This window comes from Numenius arquata, chromosome 11 (assembly GCF_964106895.1).
Source record: "Numenius arquata chromosome 11, bNumArq3.hap1.1, whole genome shotgun sequence".
NCBI lineage: Eukaryota > Metazoa > Chordata > Aves > Charadriiformes > Scolopacidae > Numenius > Numenius arquata.
The window spans coordinates 2,056,819-2,072,286 of record NC_133586.1 but is presented as its reverse complement, the minus strand read 5'-3'; the positions used below and the strand labels follow the sequence as shown (position 1 = coordinate 2,072,286).

The following is a 15,468-nucleotide window of genomic DNA, read 5'->3' as shown; positions in this document are numbered from 1 at the left end:
GTTGCAAATAAGCTGAAAATAAAATTTCCATACATCCTTCCGTGGAGAATCCACAGTTCCCTTGAGTCACAACCAAGTGGAGGTGGTTTCTGAAGGAAAGGGCCCCGAAACCATGGAGAGCAATACGGGCTTCGAGGTTTTTGTAACTTGGATGTTACCAATCTGAGGAGGTTACTGAAGGATCAGCAAAAGTTGATTTGATTTTTCTGGAGCTGAGCAGCCTTTCAAGTAGAAAGACACTTGCTGTGGAATAAGAGCACAGTCATGTGGAGCACAATCTGTTTGCTGAAGTGGGTGGACACACCTTAAGAGACTAATTAGTGCTGGTATTTGCCCAACCTCTGCAGAAATTGCACTGGAGCCACCTGAAGCCCAGAGTCAGTTACAATGTGTGCAGATGACGTTAATTACTCCTAATTGATTAAATGGGGCTGGTAGCAGAGAAATAGGCCTTATGTGGCAGTTTCCAGTGGGACAACCGAATACGTCACACAAGAGAAAAAGGCGGGGACGGTAAACTTGGGTGATACCTGGATGTGTTCAATATCATCAGTGCATATCAGGGGAGGGGCTTGCCTTAAGCTATAAAATTGTTCAATTGGTGTGTTGACCCCTGTTCCATTGAGCTGCCTTCTCTTAGCTTTCACTTGGAGCATTATGTCTTGCTCCCTAAGAGGAAGATGCGCCTTTTCTTTTGGGGGGGGGGGGGAGGTGTGTAGGGGAGCAGGAACATCAGGCTTTGCTTATGATAGAGCATTTTTCTTTTAGATGATATAATTAAGGAAGGAGAGAGAGTCTGAAAGAAGCCGGGAGTGGGTATAAACTCCAAAATTCATAGACTTTGAAGATCTGCTAAGGATTACGGAGTTCCCCAGATGCGCTTTTATTCAGTTCCGTATTTGCTGTCAGCAAAGCTTGTTACAAAGCAGAAACCAAAGGGTTTTTCCTCATTATTAGCTGCTTTGGGAACTCATACACCACGGTACTGGAGAGGAAGCCAGCGGGTCTTTTGGCTGAAGCCAGGCTGCTTCAACCTGCTTCTAAAGGTTATGGAGTACCAGCAGCTACCAGAAATGACTCTCAAACCTCTGTAGAGACCCTCTTCAGTGAGAGGAGGCTGGGGTGGTAAAAACCCGTCTTTATTTATTTTTTTTCGGAGCTGATCTTTTAAGCCCTGGATTCGCCTAAGCCTTGCAGGAGCAACAGATGGGAAAACCTATGGAAAAAGCTGGGTTTTGCTGCTTGATGTTAACTCTTTGGCCAGATGGGAAGCTTTTAAGCACCATTTGAATGGGGATGGAGTGATAAATTGGGGGTAGGACTGGAGGGAATTCTTCTCTTGCTTGTATGTCTTGCACTTATCACTGAGCTTGGTCTGTCTTCCACTTCCTCTGCTCGGCAGTGTCTTGGCTTGCAGCGGGACTGGGCACCAGTATTTCCAAGAATATTTGACTTGAGCCTTCCTCTGCTGAAACCTCATTGGCCTCAGAGGGAGCAGTTAAATTACTCGATGCCATTTGAATGTCCCACCTTTCATGGCTGGGAAGCGTTGTCTTCCCGAGACTGCCTCAGTCTGCTCAAGAACCGTGGTCCTTTCACTTCGGTCCACAGGCTGAACCAAACCATAACCCCAGTAAAAGACCATCGTCTCTTGGGGAAATATATTTGCTGTTGAAAATTCGAGATCGAGTGCACGGGAAGAAAGTATCTAATTTTTCAATCGCTCTGATGCCAGTACGATTCTGTGCCATTTTGTTGATGTACAATTTGGAGCGTATTGCGTACTGGTTTCATCAGGGCTAGGAGACCGTAACAGAGCCAGGAAGGAGGAGAGAGTTGGGCTTGGTGTAAGTGCGCAGCTCTGGGGTTCTGTGATATTGAAGGCAGGTTTGCGGTCTGCTCTTTCTAAGGTTTTCTGTTTCTGTTTTCCTTTTTTCTCCTTTCCTTTTCTCTTTTTAGGGTACTGGCTACCTAAAAGTGATCCCACATTTTGTAGTAAAGCTAAACTTATCTTTTTTTTAAACTTTCTCCAGGTATGAAGATGGTTAAGTGACACCCCACTTGCTAAGCGACTAAGATCTTTGACTATTTGTGTTTGTTCCAAAAGCTTCAGGGGTGATGTAACTTTCTAGCTGCGGTCCATTAAAATCTGTCAAGTAGTTAAAGTTTGGTGGTTAAAGTGAGCCCAAGGAATGAAGCAGAACAATATTTCAAATGGGTCGCTTTTTTTCATCCACCTTTTCCTTCCTGAGGGCCCGTGATTCATTTTGCTTTATATTTTGCGCAGATCTGCAGCCTGTCACCTACTGCGAGCCGGCTTTCTGGTGCTCCATATCCTACTACGAGCTCAACCAGCGAGTGGGAGAGACCTTCCACGCCTCTCAACCCTCTATGACCGTGGATGGTTTCACCGACCCGTCAAATTCGGAACGTTTCTGCCTCGGTTTGCTGTCCAACGTGAACAGAAACGCGGCTGTGGAGCTCACGAGACGACACATCGGTAATTCCTGTTTTCCTTGTTTCAGTCTTTCAAGGTGGAAGGTGGAGACATAAAGCTTTTTATTTAGCTAATTGGCATGCAGCTTGGTCAGTTTTAGAACACTGCGATGTGTTTTAGCAGGATAATCTTCCAGAAAGGAACACTAATTGTATTTTTTCATACATTTGTAGTTTTTCATAAAAGTATAATAAAAAAAATGCACCAAGAAACACTAAAATCGCTGCATGTAACAGAGAGGGAATTTAAACATTCACATACGCTTTTCTGGGTTTGGATGGATGTTAGGGATAATCTTGTGTATTCCTTTTCCCTCCTGCACTGGTTTGTTTTCTAGCTGTTCTTTTATAAACGGAAACTTAGTTCCTTGCTTCTTATCTCAATTTTCACTTTTCCTGCTTATGCTGCAAGGCAATATTGAATTTTGTTGTCAGTTAAACTTGCGCTAAATAGAATAACCCAAATTTATGCAATTTTAATAAAAGGCAAAATTACCTTTGCTGCGTTTTCTGCTGACTTCTATCAAAAATGAACCCGCTTTTTGTCCTGATTTTGCTCCCCTTTATACCCTTTCCTGAGCAGGCGCCTTCATACAGGAGGATCTTTCCTTACTTGTTTCTAATACGATTTCTAGCACCGTGAAACCCACCAAGATGCAGAAATCACTCCTTAAATTCACCAGGCTCCTTCTGCTCTGTGGAAGAAAGAAAGCAAGATATTCAGATAGGAACTTAAGACCACAGCAAATGTTTATTCGAGCAACAAAGACGTATTCCTGAAATTTGTTTATTAACTGAGATTTTAATAGGCTTGCGTAAACTCCTATGGGAAATGGACGTTTGTCTTAGTATACAATGTCATCTCAAGCAAAGGGCAACGATTTGAAAACGTTGTATAATTTAATTCCAAATCACTAAGCAAATAATCCATCAGTCGTATCCAGCTGTGATGACTTTCAGAAAAGGTTGAAAGCCCTATGTTTGAAACCATATGTGGAATATGGTCAAAAACCATAAACTGATAGAATGTTCATATGGAAAATATCAGCGACGTGTATGTTTGGGGTATGCAGGCTGTGGGGTGTAAATTCATGCAATCCAGGCTGTGATTGACGATGGGGCCGGAGAGTGCAATTCTGAATTTATAAATTACTCCTCTTGCCTTGGCTGAACTTGCTCATGGAGCAGATTTCTTGCTCCTTAGTGGAGTACCCAGTGGGGCAAAAGAGGTGGTTTTCATTTTCCATCATTAATCGTTGAGCTGCTGGTTGAGAGCTGTCTCCTGCAGGGGGTCTCTGCGTCTCTACCAGCTCTTCTCGCGGGTTTTGCCGATGGTTGTTCTGAGCTAAGCCAAACCCTGTGCCCTGTGTTTCCCAGGAAGAGGAGTCCGACTCTACTACATTGGCGGCGAGGTGTTTGCCGAGTGCCTTAGTGACAGTGCCATTTTTGTCCAGTCTCCCAACTGCAACCAGCGCTACGGCTGGCACCCAGCAACAGTTTGCAAGATTCCACCAGGTAAGGAAGCGGTGCCTTAGCCGGGATCCCGCACGGGCTTCGCCTTCCGCAGCCGGGGGCTCGCTATGGAGAGCGAGCTCCTTGTCAGGGTGGGCAGGGATTTGCTGAGCTCCGTTCTTGACAATAATCAGAAACTTGACCCCTATTTATATATGATAATATATTTTTTATATATAATAATATAAAAATAATATATAATAATAATAATAATGAGCAGGGCATTTTTTATAGGTTGAAGGATAAAGAAAGCTACTATGTGTGTTCCAACAATTGCTTGCACTACCTTCATACAAGTAGGAAGGAACGGTACTTCAGTATCTGAGCAGAATCTGCCGCTTGTTCCATGTGTCGTTTTATCAGCCCATTATTGTGTTGTAATTATCTGATAGTCATGTTTTATAATTTTGTTTGTACCTTTAAGGAAAAGAATATAACGTAAGAAGTTTTTCTTAATTTAGATTCGCCCATAATAGATTGAAATTGTTACTTTTTTCTCTTCTCTAATAAAGCTTCCGCCCTCCACCCCTTCCTTGTGAATTAGTTTTATTCTAGGGAAATTGCATTTGCAGGCACCTTGTTGTTCTGGTTACAGCAAATGAATGTCTAAAGGATGCTGAAAGGTTACAGGAGAATTTATTGCATCTATCTAGGAAGAAACTACTTTCTGGTTAGATACATGCAAAAGAGCTAGGATGAGAGGATGCCGTTCAAAAGGGAATTTAGCTATTTACCTAGGCTTACAAAAGCTCATTTTTTTACAGTTAAAAGTATGTATATATTTAAAAAAAAAAAAACATTTTTTGTTTAGAAATATTTTAATAAAGATTGTCTGTCTTTTGAGGAGAGATCCGTACGCTGCAAGCTCTGGCCCATCTTACGGGGTTTTGTTTCTCGGATGCTTAGGAAGCAGCTGCCAGTGTTGCAACCATGACTTAATTCTCCAGCCACATCACAGGAGTCCACCCTGGATGGAGTCAACATCTGAAGACATAAACAACCCACTGGTTTCCGCTGGAGATTCATCTCTGGCACATTTTTTTGCACTCCCGCTCTCCCCACTTTTTGCCACAGCCTTTGGCCGCCTTCTCGGGCTCATCTTCAAATCTTTGCCGGGTTTGAAGCGGTTTCTTCATTCCCTCGTTGACGGGACCGAGTCGGACCCGCTCCTCCCAGTCACAGTCGTGGGGAGACCCGTTCCCATCCAGTCCACAAGTCTGACCACCTTGGAAGTCTCATCCTGAAGTTTTTTCTTCCCTCCCCGTAGCGCTTTCTCTGTGCTCAGCCTGGCCCTGATGCTCTCACCTGTCTTATTTTCCCTCCTTAGGCGCAGTATTCCTGACGCAGGTTCCCTTCCAGCTCTCTGTGAGATACGGGGCTCTTGGGCTGTGCTTTTTTTATTTAACTTCACAAAAAATGGGTAGTTGTTTCTGCAGCTGCTGAGCTGTTGCGCCCGGTTCCGCTCTGCTCCTTGCAGTTCGCCCCAAACCAGATGACAGAGTGAGTCCAGCCCAAGAGAGTAAGCTCACAAGTGATTTTTAGAAAAAATACAATTCATCGCAGTCCAAATGGTTGTTTTTTTCAGACTTGGCCCATGTGTCATCCCAACCGAGCACCAGCTGCGTGCCAAGATTCAGAGTTTTAACTTGTTTACGGTTATCTGGGAGAAAGCAAGCGGAGCAAGGCTTTTTTAAGAACTATGTATTTATTTATTTATTTAAACTATGAAGGATGTGGTTATATTTCACCTTTATCACCTCAAAACCGGTTGAATAAGTTGGTCTCAGTCTTTTAGCTGGGACTAAACACTGGGGGAAGACTCCAGTTTTAAAGGAAGATGCTTTGGCTCACGATAGTTAAATTTTAGAGAGGTTTATAGCAGAAGCAGCTCTGCGACCAGCCTTTTTTACCCCTGTAACTGGTTTCTGGTTTGCCAGAGCGGTCTCCCTTCAGAACTGCTCCGTTGCTCCTGCTGCGGACACCATGAAGAGCCGACACCAGTGAGTTCCTGGTTTTAGCCTGTGCGTTCCTTTCCTTCAGGCCCCGCAGCGATTGCGGTTGTTAAATGTTATCGTCATAGCGAGGCTTTTAAATTACAATATGAGGGGAAATGATTGTGAGGAGGGTTCCACGTGAGGATCCCAAGTCTGGTCTCATAGATGTGGGTACTAGAATTCCTCATTCTGTGTCCTGTGACATGGTTTTCTTCCTTTTCAGCGTATGAGCTGTGGAAATGTGGCCACCTTGATCCCTTTTTCTGAAACGCCGTGTTTAAACAATCCGTGTAGAGTGTCACATGGGCTGAGGAGATGGGAAAAAGGCGTTGAGTTTCTTTCCATCCTCAGAAAGAAATGGATTTCATTATCTTGTGAAGCTCATGCCTTGTTCTTCTCGTGTTCTTGTTTTCACAGGGTGTAACTTGAAGATCTTTAACAACCAGGAATTCGCCGCTCTCTTGGCGCAGTCGGTGAACCAGGGCTTCGAAGCTGTCTATCAGCTGACCAGGATGTGCACGATCCGAATGAGCTTTGTCAAGGGATGGGGAGCAGAATACAGGTCAGGCCTTCTGAATGAGACTTTGAGATGCTTGTGTTTGCCGGTGCCTCTCCTGTATCTCACAGCCTTCTGCAAAGCTGCTGTACTTATACGGGGAGAATTAGCCCCGTGTCTCCTCAGCAATGCGGGGAGGTTGGGGTTGGTGAGGATGTGTCCATCTCCCCTCTCGGTTTTCCCATCCTATTTGTGTAAAACACATGTGGTGTGACACACCTGGAAGACCACCTGGACTTGGTCACAGTGTTGTACAAACCAAAAGCTTTACCTGAAGCACAGTAGATAAATCCAGATGGCCTGTGTAGGAGCTATTACTCTTTTTTTTTTCTTAAAATGAGATGTATATTTGATAGTTTGAGCGTCTTATGACTGACGCTGTTATCGGGACAGGATCGATGGGAGTGCTTCCTAATAGATATGGGTAGGGTTTGATGCTTCTTATATCAGGGACTAATGGGATTTAAAGAAAAGCAGATTGGCTTGAAAATTTATATTTGGAAGAACTGTTAAGAGTTGCTGCAAAATTATAGTTAAATCTCCTCATCTTTTCCTTAGTCCTCTTTGGGCAATTGCTTAAATGTGAGTGGAGGCAGTGGGAGAAACAGGGTTGCTATTTTTCCCAGTGAATCACAGAATGGTTTGGGTTGGAAGAGACCTTAAAGCCCATCCAGTGCCACCCTCTGCCCCGGGCAGGGACACCTCCCACCAGACCAGGTTGCTCCAAGCCCCATCCAACCTGGCCTTGAACCCCTCCAGGGATGGGGCAGCCACAGCTTCTCTGGGCAATCGGATCCCTGGGAATATTGAAGATAAAGCGGGAGATGTGGTAGGGTCTGACATTTGGGATCGCTGAGGAGGTTATTTTGAGGACACAGGGACAGACGGCGTGAGGGATGGAGCACTCCGGAGCCTGCGTTGCTGTCGCTCCGCTGTATTCCCAAGCAAACATCCCCGAGTAGCAAAGGGAGTGAAATCAGTGTTCAATAGTACAAGTAGGGGAGACGAAACTCGTTGGAAAACTAATGTCGTTTTATGAGAGAGAAAGCTGGCAAGGATTTAAGCCAAATGTGATTTTGAAATACTTACTTGACTGTCTTTACCCTTTAAATCTGCGGCTTTACTGGAAGATGCGGGTGCAGTCCCTGCCTCGGGAGCGGCACCAAGGCCGTCGGCCGCTGCTCCCCTCGCACAGCGGACGGGGGAGACGCCGCAGCATCACCCCGCGCGGTGCTCTCCCGCTTTCTTCATTTCTCCAGATGTTTGGAGTCCATTTTGTTTTGAAATTGTCCTTCCCCACCCGGGCCAGAGCGTTTCAGCCCTGGCTTGCAGCCACGGCTCGTAATGAAATCCAGATGAGCCTGACTTACGGAAAGTCGACGATCTCATTAGAGCATTGTAGGCAGTGAAACCCTACGCTCCCGCTGGCCGCGCCAGGCTCCTCTCCTGCTCCTTCATTTCCTTGCCACAAAATACTACGTCTGGTGGCCTTTGTCAGAGCACGGTTATTTGTCAAACCGATTCGTATATGAAGACGTTTCTGCGGGAGCTGCGTGCAGAGCACCGCTCCAGCGGGTTCTGGTTCAGCAGCTTCGCCTTTTTGAGCGGTCTCGTCGGAGGGGCGTTTAGTGCCCTTGTGTGCCAGGGATTTGGTGGAGGGAAGAGGGGGGAGAAGCTGCATAAGCAGCTCGTGATACAGAGGTTCTCCTCCTCATGGAGCGAGCTGAAGTCATGGAGAGCTTTGAGGGTTTGCCGTCCTGGAAAGGCTGGAGCCAAGGTGTTGGCGGTGGAGGTGGGGAGGCAGAATGGAGTTGGCCGTGATGGATTTGCAGGGGGCACAAGTGTGGCAGCCCCACGGGCAGTGGGTTGCTGTACAGCGTCGCCGGGACCGTTGTTGGGCTGCTCAGTGTCCAACAGCTCCCAAGGCACCCTTTAATGGCACTCACCCTTAAGTCCCTGTATGGGACAAAACCTGCCCATATGCCCGCTCCTGGGGCGTTGCTGGAGCCGGAGATGGGTGGGAATGGGCAGGGACCTGCTGTCGTTCTCAGCTCAAAGGATGAGGGAGGTACAGATTCATCAAAAGGACGGGTTACAGCCCTCGGCCGAAGCCTCGTGGAGCCATACCCCAGAGCCTCTGCCCTGCCCTGAAGGGACACGGGTGGCTGTGGGACCTCCATGGAGCAGAGGGTCTCCTCTTCAGCAGAGCTTTCTCCCCAGGCCCCACGGGCTTTGCCTTCTCCCTCCCACAAACAGATTCCAAGGGCAGCTTCTGTGGGAAACGAGGGTGTAAGACAAGGCCGTTTCCAGGCTATTTCTCTCTCTTCGTAATCCTCCTCCTCCACAGCAGCTGTCCCTGCCTCTCTGCCTGCAGTAAGACTCGGGCCATCCCTGAGCCCGTGCCTTGGTCTCCCATCTCTTCCTGCTTTACCATCTGGAGACCCTCCACGGGGTCTGGCCTCAGGGAGAAGGCAGGTAGGAGCGGGAGAAGGTGCTTTGTGGCAGGGGAAAGTAAAAAGCATGGTGGGTGCTGACCCAGCAAGGCATCCTCCCCTGCTCTCTGGCTGCAGCCGCCAGCTCTTGAGGGGGTTTTAAAACAGGCGGTTTCTGTTTTTCTGATGGGTTTTCCAACTTCTTTACGCTCTGTGGCGTTTCCGCTTCTTTTGCGGCAGGTGATGCGATGCCAGTCCGTGGGAGCGCCCCGGCCGCAGCGTGTGCAGGGTTCAAACCTCCCAAGTGGGGCAAAAAGGATGCTCGGGGGCAGCTCTGGCCGCACAAAAGAGAGGGCTCTGCAGGGCAGGGAGTCTGAGCGAACGGCTAAATGGTGATCTCTCCATCACTTCCACGTTCTGCCAAAACCTAAAGATACGGTAAAAAGAGAGAATATCCTTGTCCATAGAGAAATTTAACATAGTTGGTAAAGCGCTTCCGGTGCTGTCTAATTGGGAGAGGCAAGGTCTGCGAAATAAAACTGAGGAATTTTGCTTGGATAAGCACCTTCCTTTCTCCTCAGGGAATCGGATGCTGCCTGTTTTCAGGAATCTTGAGTAGTAAATAGGTTCTGTAGCGAGTTGCTCCGTTGGGATGGTGAGAAATGTGAAGAGAAGAGATGGGGTTTTTAACAGGAGTTGGCGGCATCGGCCAAAAGCGTGTTATAGAGGAGAGAGACATTCCTGGGGCCCCACGTGCACGACTGTTGTCTAAGCAGGAAGGAATGCTCCAGTAGCTGTAAAACCTTTTCACATTCGTAAAGTTTTGTAAGTCACATTTATGTTCTTTTTTTTTTTCTTTTTCCTTCTCTTCCCTCTCCCGCCCCCACCCCCTTCTCTCTCGCAGGCGGCAGACTGTGACCAGTACTCCCTGCTGGATTGAGCTGCATCTTAATGGTCCTTTGCAGTGGCTGGACAAGGTCCTGACGCAGATGGGCTCCCCGAGTATTCGCTGTTCCAGCGTCTCCTAAGGAAGCAATCTCCTGGGGGGCGAGGGGGGTGGAAAACAAAGACTCTGGAAAATTGGCTTAACCCTTAGCAAAATGCACAGTGCAGAATAAACAAATTCCCAGTTATTGGAGTGATGAGAAAAAAAAAATTTGCTAAAAAGAAAAAAGTGGGTTTTCTTCATTTTGTTTTGTTTTGTTTTTTCAACTAAATACCCATTTAAGCCACTTCCACTGAAACTGTCAGCACTTTGGTTACGATGCTCTGGGCCGTTGCAGTTAGAATCTGAAGTTCATCGTGATAAAAATCCTGGACTTTGTTTCAGCGGAGAGAAGCCAGTGCTCTGCCCCCCGCCGTGTCCCCCCCTGCTGGCTCCGTGCCCCTCTGAGCACCAGGAGCCACCCACGGCTCGGAGGAACCTTTCCATTTGCCTCACACAACTCCAGGCTCATGTCACGGAGCATCTCTGAGAAGCCAGACGCCGTGGGACGGTGGGATGACTCTCGCTCATGCAATTCCTCCCTCCACCCACCCGGATCCGCACCCGGGTTTGCAGCAGAAGGGGGAAAAGGACGCGTTCAAAGCACACACGAGACCTAATTCCCCCAGTAACGTTCCCAAGAGGAATGAATTTCCCACACTGGACTGCTAAGGAGGAGGCAGAGTCTTGCTTCGTGCCTGAGGGATGCGGCTGATGATCCCGATGCTCTCAGACTGGATCGCCGCGAAGCAAAAGGCCAAACTTGAGGCTCCTTTTGGTGTTGCTGCAGCGACTCTCACCCCGAGCTTCTCACGGGGAGACACTCCTCACCTGGGAAACTCCTGCTGGACGCGTTAAGCCTTCGTTATTGCGCGGTCTATTTGCATCAGCTACAGAAAGTTTGTCTTGTGTTTTCTCAGTCCGTTGAACAGTACCTGCCACTCCTGAAGGCGTCGGGGCTGAGTGTGTCTGGGTCTGCTCTGGGGACGGAAGTGGCCAGGCCCTTGCTGCCAGTTTCACAATATTGAATAGGTTGTCCTCTGCTGTCACACCCGCCTGCGCGTCGACCAGGACATCTCAGACACAAAACCCCTCTGTTTCAAACACATTTCAGCTGATTCTCGAAGCGCTCCGAGATGTGGTTTTGCCTGGAGAAATTGGGAGAGTGTGTATTTACTTGTATTATAAAGCGTTCATTTTAAATAGACATGATCCAGACTGTTTAATATTTTTTTTTTTCCCTGCAGCAACTGTCACAGCAAACAACTGCCACAACTGGAAAAAAAAAACCTTAGCACTTGTTTTTATGGTTCAAATTTGCCAAATAAGTCTCATCACTTTGTCAGTGCTACCCAATTATCTGTTTCTTTGTCTCTGCTTTGAGTATCATACGCGTTTGTGCCAAAATATTAGAAAGGGGAGGGGAGAAAATGATAATCAGTTTCCTATGGAAATCTTTTTTTCATTTTTATATTTTTTTTTTTTTAATATACGAAAAACACCCCACCTGGATGTGGCTCTGGGAAGGACAGACTCAGATGGACTTTGGTTTGCGTTAAGGCTTTAGTCCTGCAAATTGTTGTGCTCCAAGATACGAATGCGCCCGGCCCCCGTGAGTCCGGTGGAAGTTTTCCAGCATGCCCAGTTGAGGTTTGGAGCTGCAGAGATCCCTGGTCCCATCGACAGGGCTGGAATGTTGTTGGGAATTGCCACGTACCTACCTGTCTGTAGGGAGAGGCTTTTCCCACCTGCTTGTTCCTCTGAGGCCGCTCCGTTTCTCACCCCCCACCCCTTGGTTTGCCAAAACCCAAGGCTTTTGGAGCCGAGGCGTGAGCAGGGCAGGGCACGGGCTGCCCCCTGCGGGGTGGACACAAAGGCTCCTTGCCGGTGTCTGTTTTCCCAGGTGAATGAAGAAGATGCTTTAGTGGAGAGTTTTTCTTCCAGAAACAAGAAATGAGAGTTTGTCTATGAAATTTCAATTCCGAAGAAGACTTTCAGTGGTGGATGTGCTCCCGAGTGATGCCGGCGCTTTGGAATATCCTCTTGCAGAAATTTTGCCCGGAGCTTTCACAGCGCAGCACGTCTCGTCTCGTAGCGCTGGAAGGTGTCTAGGATTCCTGTATTTTAGTTTATTTTTTGCAGCATTTCTGATTTTTAGTTAGATCCGGTTGCGCGGACTCGTGCAGTAAGAGCATCTGTATAAAATAGTATTTTCTACCCACTTAAAGAGCAGCTCTGTCCGTCGCCGTGGATTGAGTTGGCACGTACCTTCAGATGCAGGTCTCTAACAGAGTTGCAAACAAAAATTTCTCCTTTTGTGCAATTATTTGACTTGCCGTTTTAGTGACAGAGGGCGGGGGGTGAAACCTGCTGGGTAAAACGGCCCCAGGATTCCTCCCTGAGTGTTTTTAAATTGTATTTGCTTATTTTAGTGAACAAAGTGTTTTCGTTGTCCGCGTCGTCGTGGAGGGAGTTGGACTCCGTGGTGCCTTGTGCCTTAGCAACAAAACCGACATCTTAAATTCCGGCGTCAGAGAGTTCATTCCACGGGACGGTGTGTGCAGGGACCCGGCCCGACCCGGGGGCTCCAAGAGGGAATAAACCCTAAATTTTGGAAGTTTGCATGGGGAATCGCCTCCTGCTCAGCCAAACTAGGAATCGGAGCTGGATTTCTGCTAGGAATCAGAGTTACACCACCTTCTTGATAAAGGATAATGAATTGCTAACCCTGTTTAATAGGTGCCTTTAGAAAAACGGGCTTCAGGTGATGCATAAAAACTTTGGTTAATCGCATCTCGTTGTCCCTTAAAGTAAAATGAATTGGGATGGAAAATGGAAGCTGCTCCGTAAACCAGGGCAGGTTATCTCCGCTCCAGTATTCGTTTCCTCTCCTCCCCTTTGTTCGCCTTCGCGCCGATTCAGAAAAGCTTTATGGTTTCGAAAGTTGCCTTTATAAAGTCAGTGGGAATGTCCTGCGCCACGCCATCAATGAAAAGGTGAAGGTTGGGGATGGGGCGTGATCCGAGGGACGTCGGGGCCGAGCTGAAGCGGATCCTACAGCTGGAACCCAGTCCCCGCCCCCTTCACATCAGAAACGTGCTTAATTACGCCATTAGTGGACACTAACGAGAGGGAGGAGGTCGCGTTTGGCTGTGGGGTGTCAGAGGCAGCGGCGCCCCAGAGGTGCGTGTGGCTGCTGCTTCTTAACATTTTTTTTTCTACAACTTTATTAAAGTATCTTTGATATGTAGCACAAGTGTACGCGATGCCCCATGCCCGAGCTCGGATGACGTTCTGGACTGGAACATCTCCTCATTTCATGGTAGTCTTGGCTAGTTTTACCAGGGTTTCCTACATTTTTGTTACTGGTGGAGAGTCACTAGCAGGAACTTTGACTCTCTTTAGCGGGTGTAGCCGAACGCAAGGGCCTGGCTGCTGGCAGATGATACCGATGCCCTTGTGGTTTTTAATGACTCTGGTGATTTGTTTTGTGGGGTTTGGGGTGGGTTTTTTTTGTTTTTTTTTTAATTAATGTATTGAACTGAATTGCAGTTTGTATTTTGTGTTAAGCTTGTCTTAGAAGTAATCCAGTGCTGTCCGTTTGATTTAATCGCCAGGAATCGGCGTGTGTATGTACAAAGCTGGAGAAATCTAATCGTAACGAGTTCCCCCAAAGCTCTGGCCACCCCTGTACGCCATCGAAAGGTTGGGGGGTAACCTTTGAGAAAGAATGAAACAAACTAGTTTCCTCTCCCCTTAAGGATCAGCATAGTTTGAACCACGCGGAGGACTCCTTTGCAGGGTGAAGGATATTGCGGATTCCATCCCAAGCAGCAAGAATGGACATTGGTGCCTTGGGCCACCTTCGAACTGGAACAAGCAGGAGGAGCGAGAAGAACGCAGCTCGGTGAAGGGCTTCGGCCGCATCACAAACCACCTGTGAGCTCTCCGGGTTCTCCAAGGTACTGGATAGGTAGGAGGAAGGGAATTTCACGAATAAGCTGGTAAGCTAGAACGAGAAATAATTAGTCGCTCTCTAGTAGCCGGTTGAGCGGTATGGGTAAGAAAGTCAGTATATGTTTTTTATTATGTACATGCTTTTGTATTTATGTTGTCTTTCTTGAATATTCGGATGAATCAAATATTTAATTTTTAACAGAAAGGGCAATTAAGGATTCAGAGTATTCAGTTAAGTCTTTCGTACGTTCCTCTCTGGCGCTTGCCAGAAATGAGGCAGTTACTGATGTGAGAACGAGAGACTCACCTCGGAACTGAGCAACAAACCCTGGCAAATAAATCGGAACAAGGACTTCTCCAGCAGGAGCCTTTGCCCGAGGGGCTGTTCTGTCCTTCAGCAACAAGTCAGGGTCCGGGATGGGGCCTTCTTCAGGTCCTTTCAGATTTATGAGGCTTTAAAAAAACAGTATTACTCCAGAAATGTTTTGGTTCATCTTACGTGTGCTCCAGCCCGTGGATACTGGAGGAGCCTCCACCAGTCTCTGCTGCTGAGATGCATCTGGGTCACTCTCCCGACGGAGCCAGCCGAGTTTCTCCGCTCTGGACTGAACTATTCCCCTTTGATAGATAATTATGAGCATGTTTGCATTAGTGTTTAGATCTTCTTAACCTGAGATTGTATGTTACTGACCGGTGATGTCACCTACCTGCTTTAGCTTGTTAAGCATTATTCACCTATTTTGTTACTAAAGGCCTGTCCCATGTACGCCCTCTTATTTCTTATGTGAAGCTGTAAGTTCTATTTTTGAAATTTTAATAAACTTTGATTTGAAAACTGAGGCTCCTGAGAAAATAAGGATATTGTAAAAATGTATGTAAGGACACAGACTGGAGATGGGGAAGCACAGATAGTTCAGAGGCGGCAGCATCCTTAGGGAGGTCCGACGAAGGTTGTTCCCAGTAATTCAGCCGAGGTCTCGGTTACAGGTAAGATCTTCATTGTTTCTACAGTTTGGGCAGTTTTGTTCAAGAATTTAAAACCAGATATAAAAAATAAGTTTAAAAATTGCACCTAGTTACTTTTAACTACCAGGATTGAGAGGTGAGTCCAAGTGGAGCGCTGTGGCTCAAAGGATTTCTTGTGGAACTGCTGGAAAAGTCGGACGTAGCTGAACATTCTCTCTTTGCCTGGACGAACCTGTAGCTGGACGCTCACCCTGGGGCTGTTAATTGGGGAGCTCCATTAGCAGAAGCGCAGGAGCTGCTGTGGAGTATTTCCCGCCTTGTCCTCAGCATCTTGTCGCCCGGCAAACCCCAAAATACCTCTGGTGTCTCCGCGTTGAGGAATTGGAAGTCGTGGGTTCGGCCTCTCGGTTGGTCGCTCCTGCAGAGCAGAGGACGGCGGGCGGGTGGGCACAAACGTGGTCTCCAGGTTTGGAGAGCTGGTGACAAGGTGTTAATGGCCTTGGAACGACACGTGTTCGGGTCCAGCTCGGCCAAATTCATCCCATCAATGCGTTACCTTCCTGAAAAACA

General features: G+C 47.4%; 1 protein-coding gene across 7 annotated transcripts in view; it reads left to right on the top strand.

The window, feature by feature from the left end:
• The window catches only part of SMAD3 (SMAD family member 3), a 78,782-nt gene extending 64,025 nt beyond the window's left edge, over positions 1-14,757 (top strand). For 5 of the 7 annotated variants that reach the window (XM_074156280.1, XM_074156279.1, XM_074156278.1 and 2 more), the window contains 4 exons: positions 2,288-2,500; positions 3,874-4,011; positions 6,420-6,564; positions 9,895-14,757. In XM_074156280.1, coding sequence (XP_074012381.1) covers positions 2,288-2,500; positions 3,874-4,011; positions 6,420-6,564; positions 9,895-10,018 — 620 coding nt within the window. In that variant the 3' untranslated portion in view covers positions 10,019-14,757. Of the gene's footprint in view, positions 1-2,287; positions 2,501-3,873; positions 4,023-5,254; positions 5,275-6,336; positions 6,565-9,894 lie in introns of all 7 variants that reach the window. The other 2 variants (XM_074156275.1, XM_074156281.1) reach the window with 2 other exon arrangements.
• The last annotated feature ends 711 nt before the right edge of the window (positions 14,758-15,468 follow it).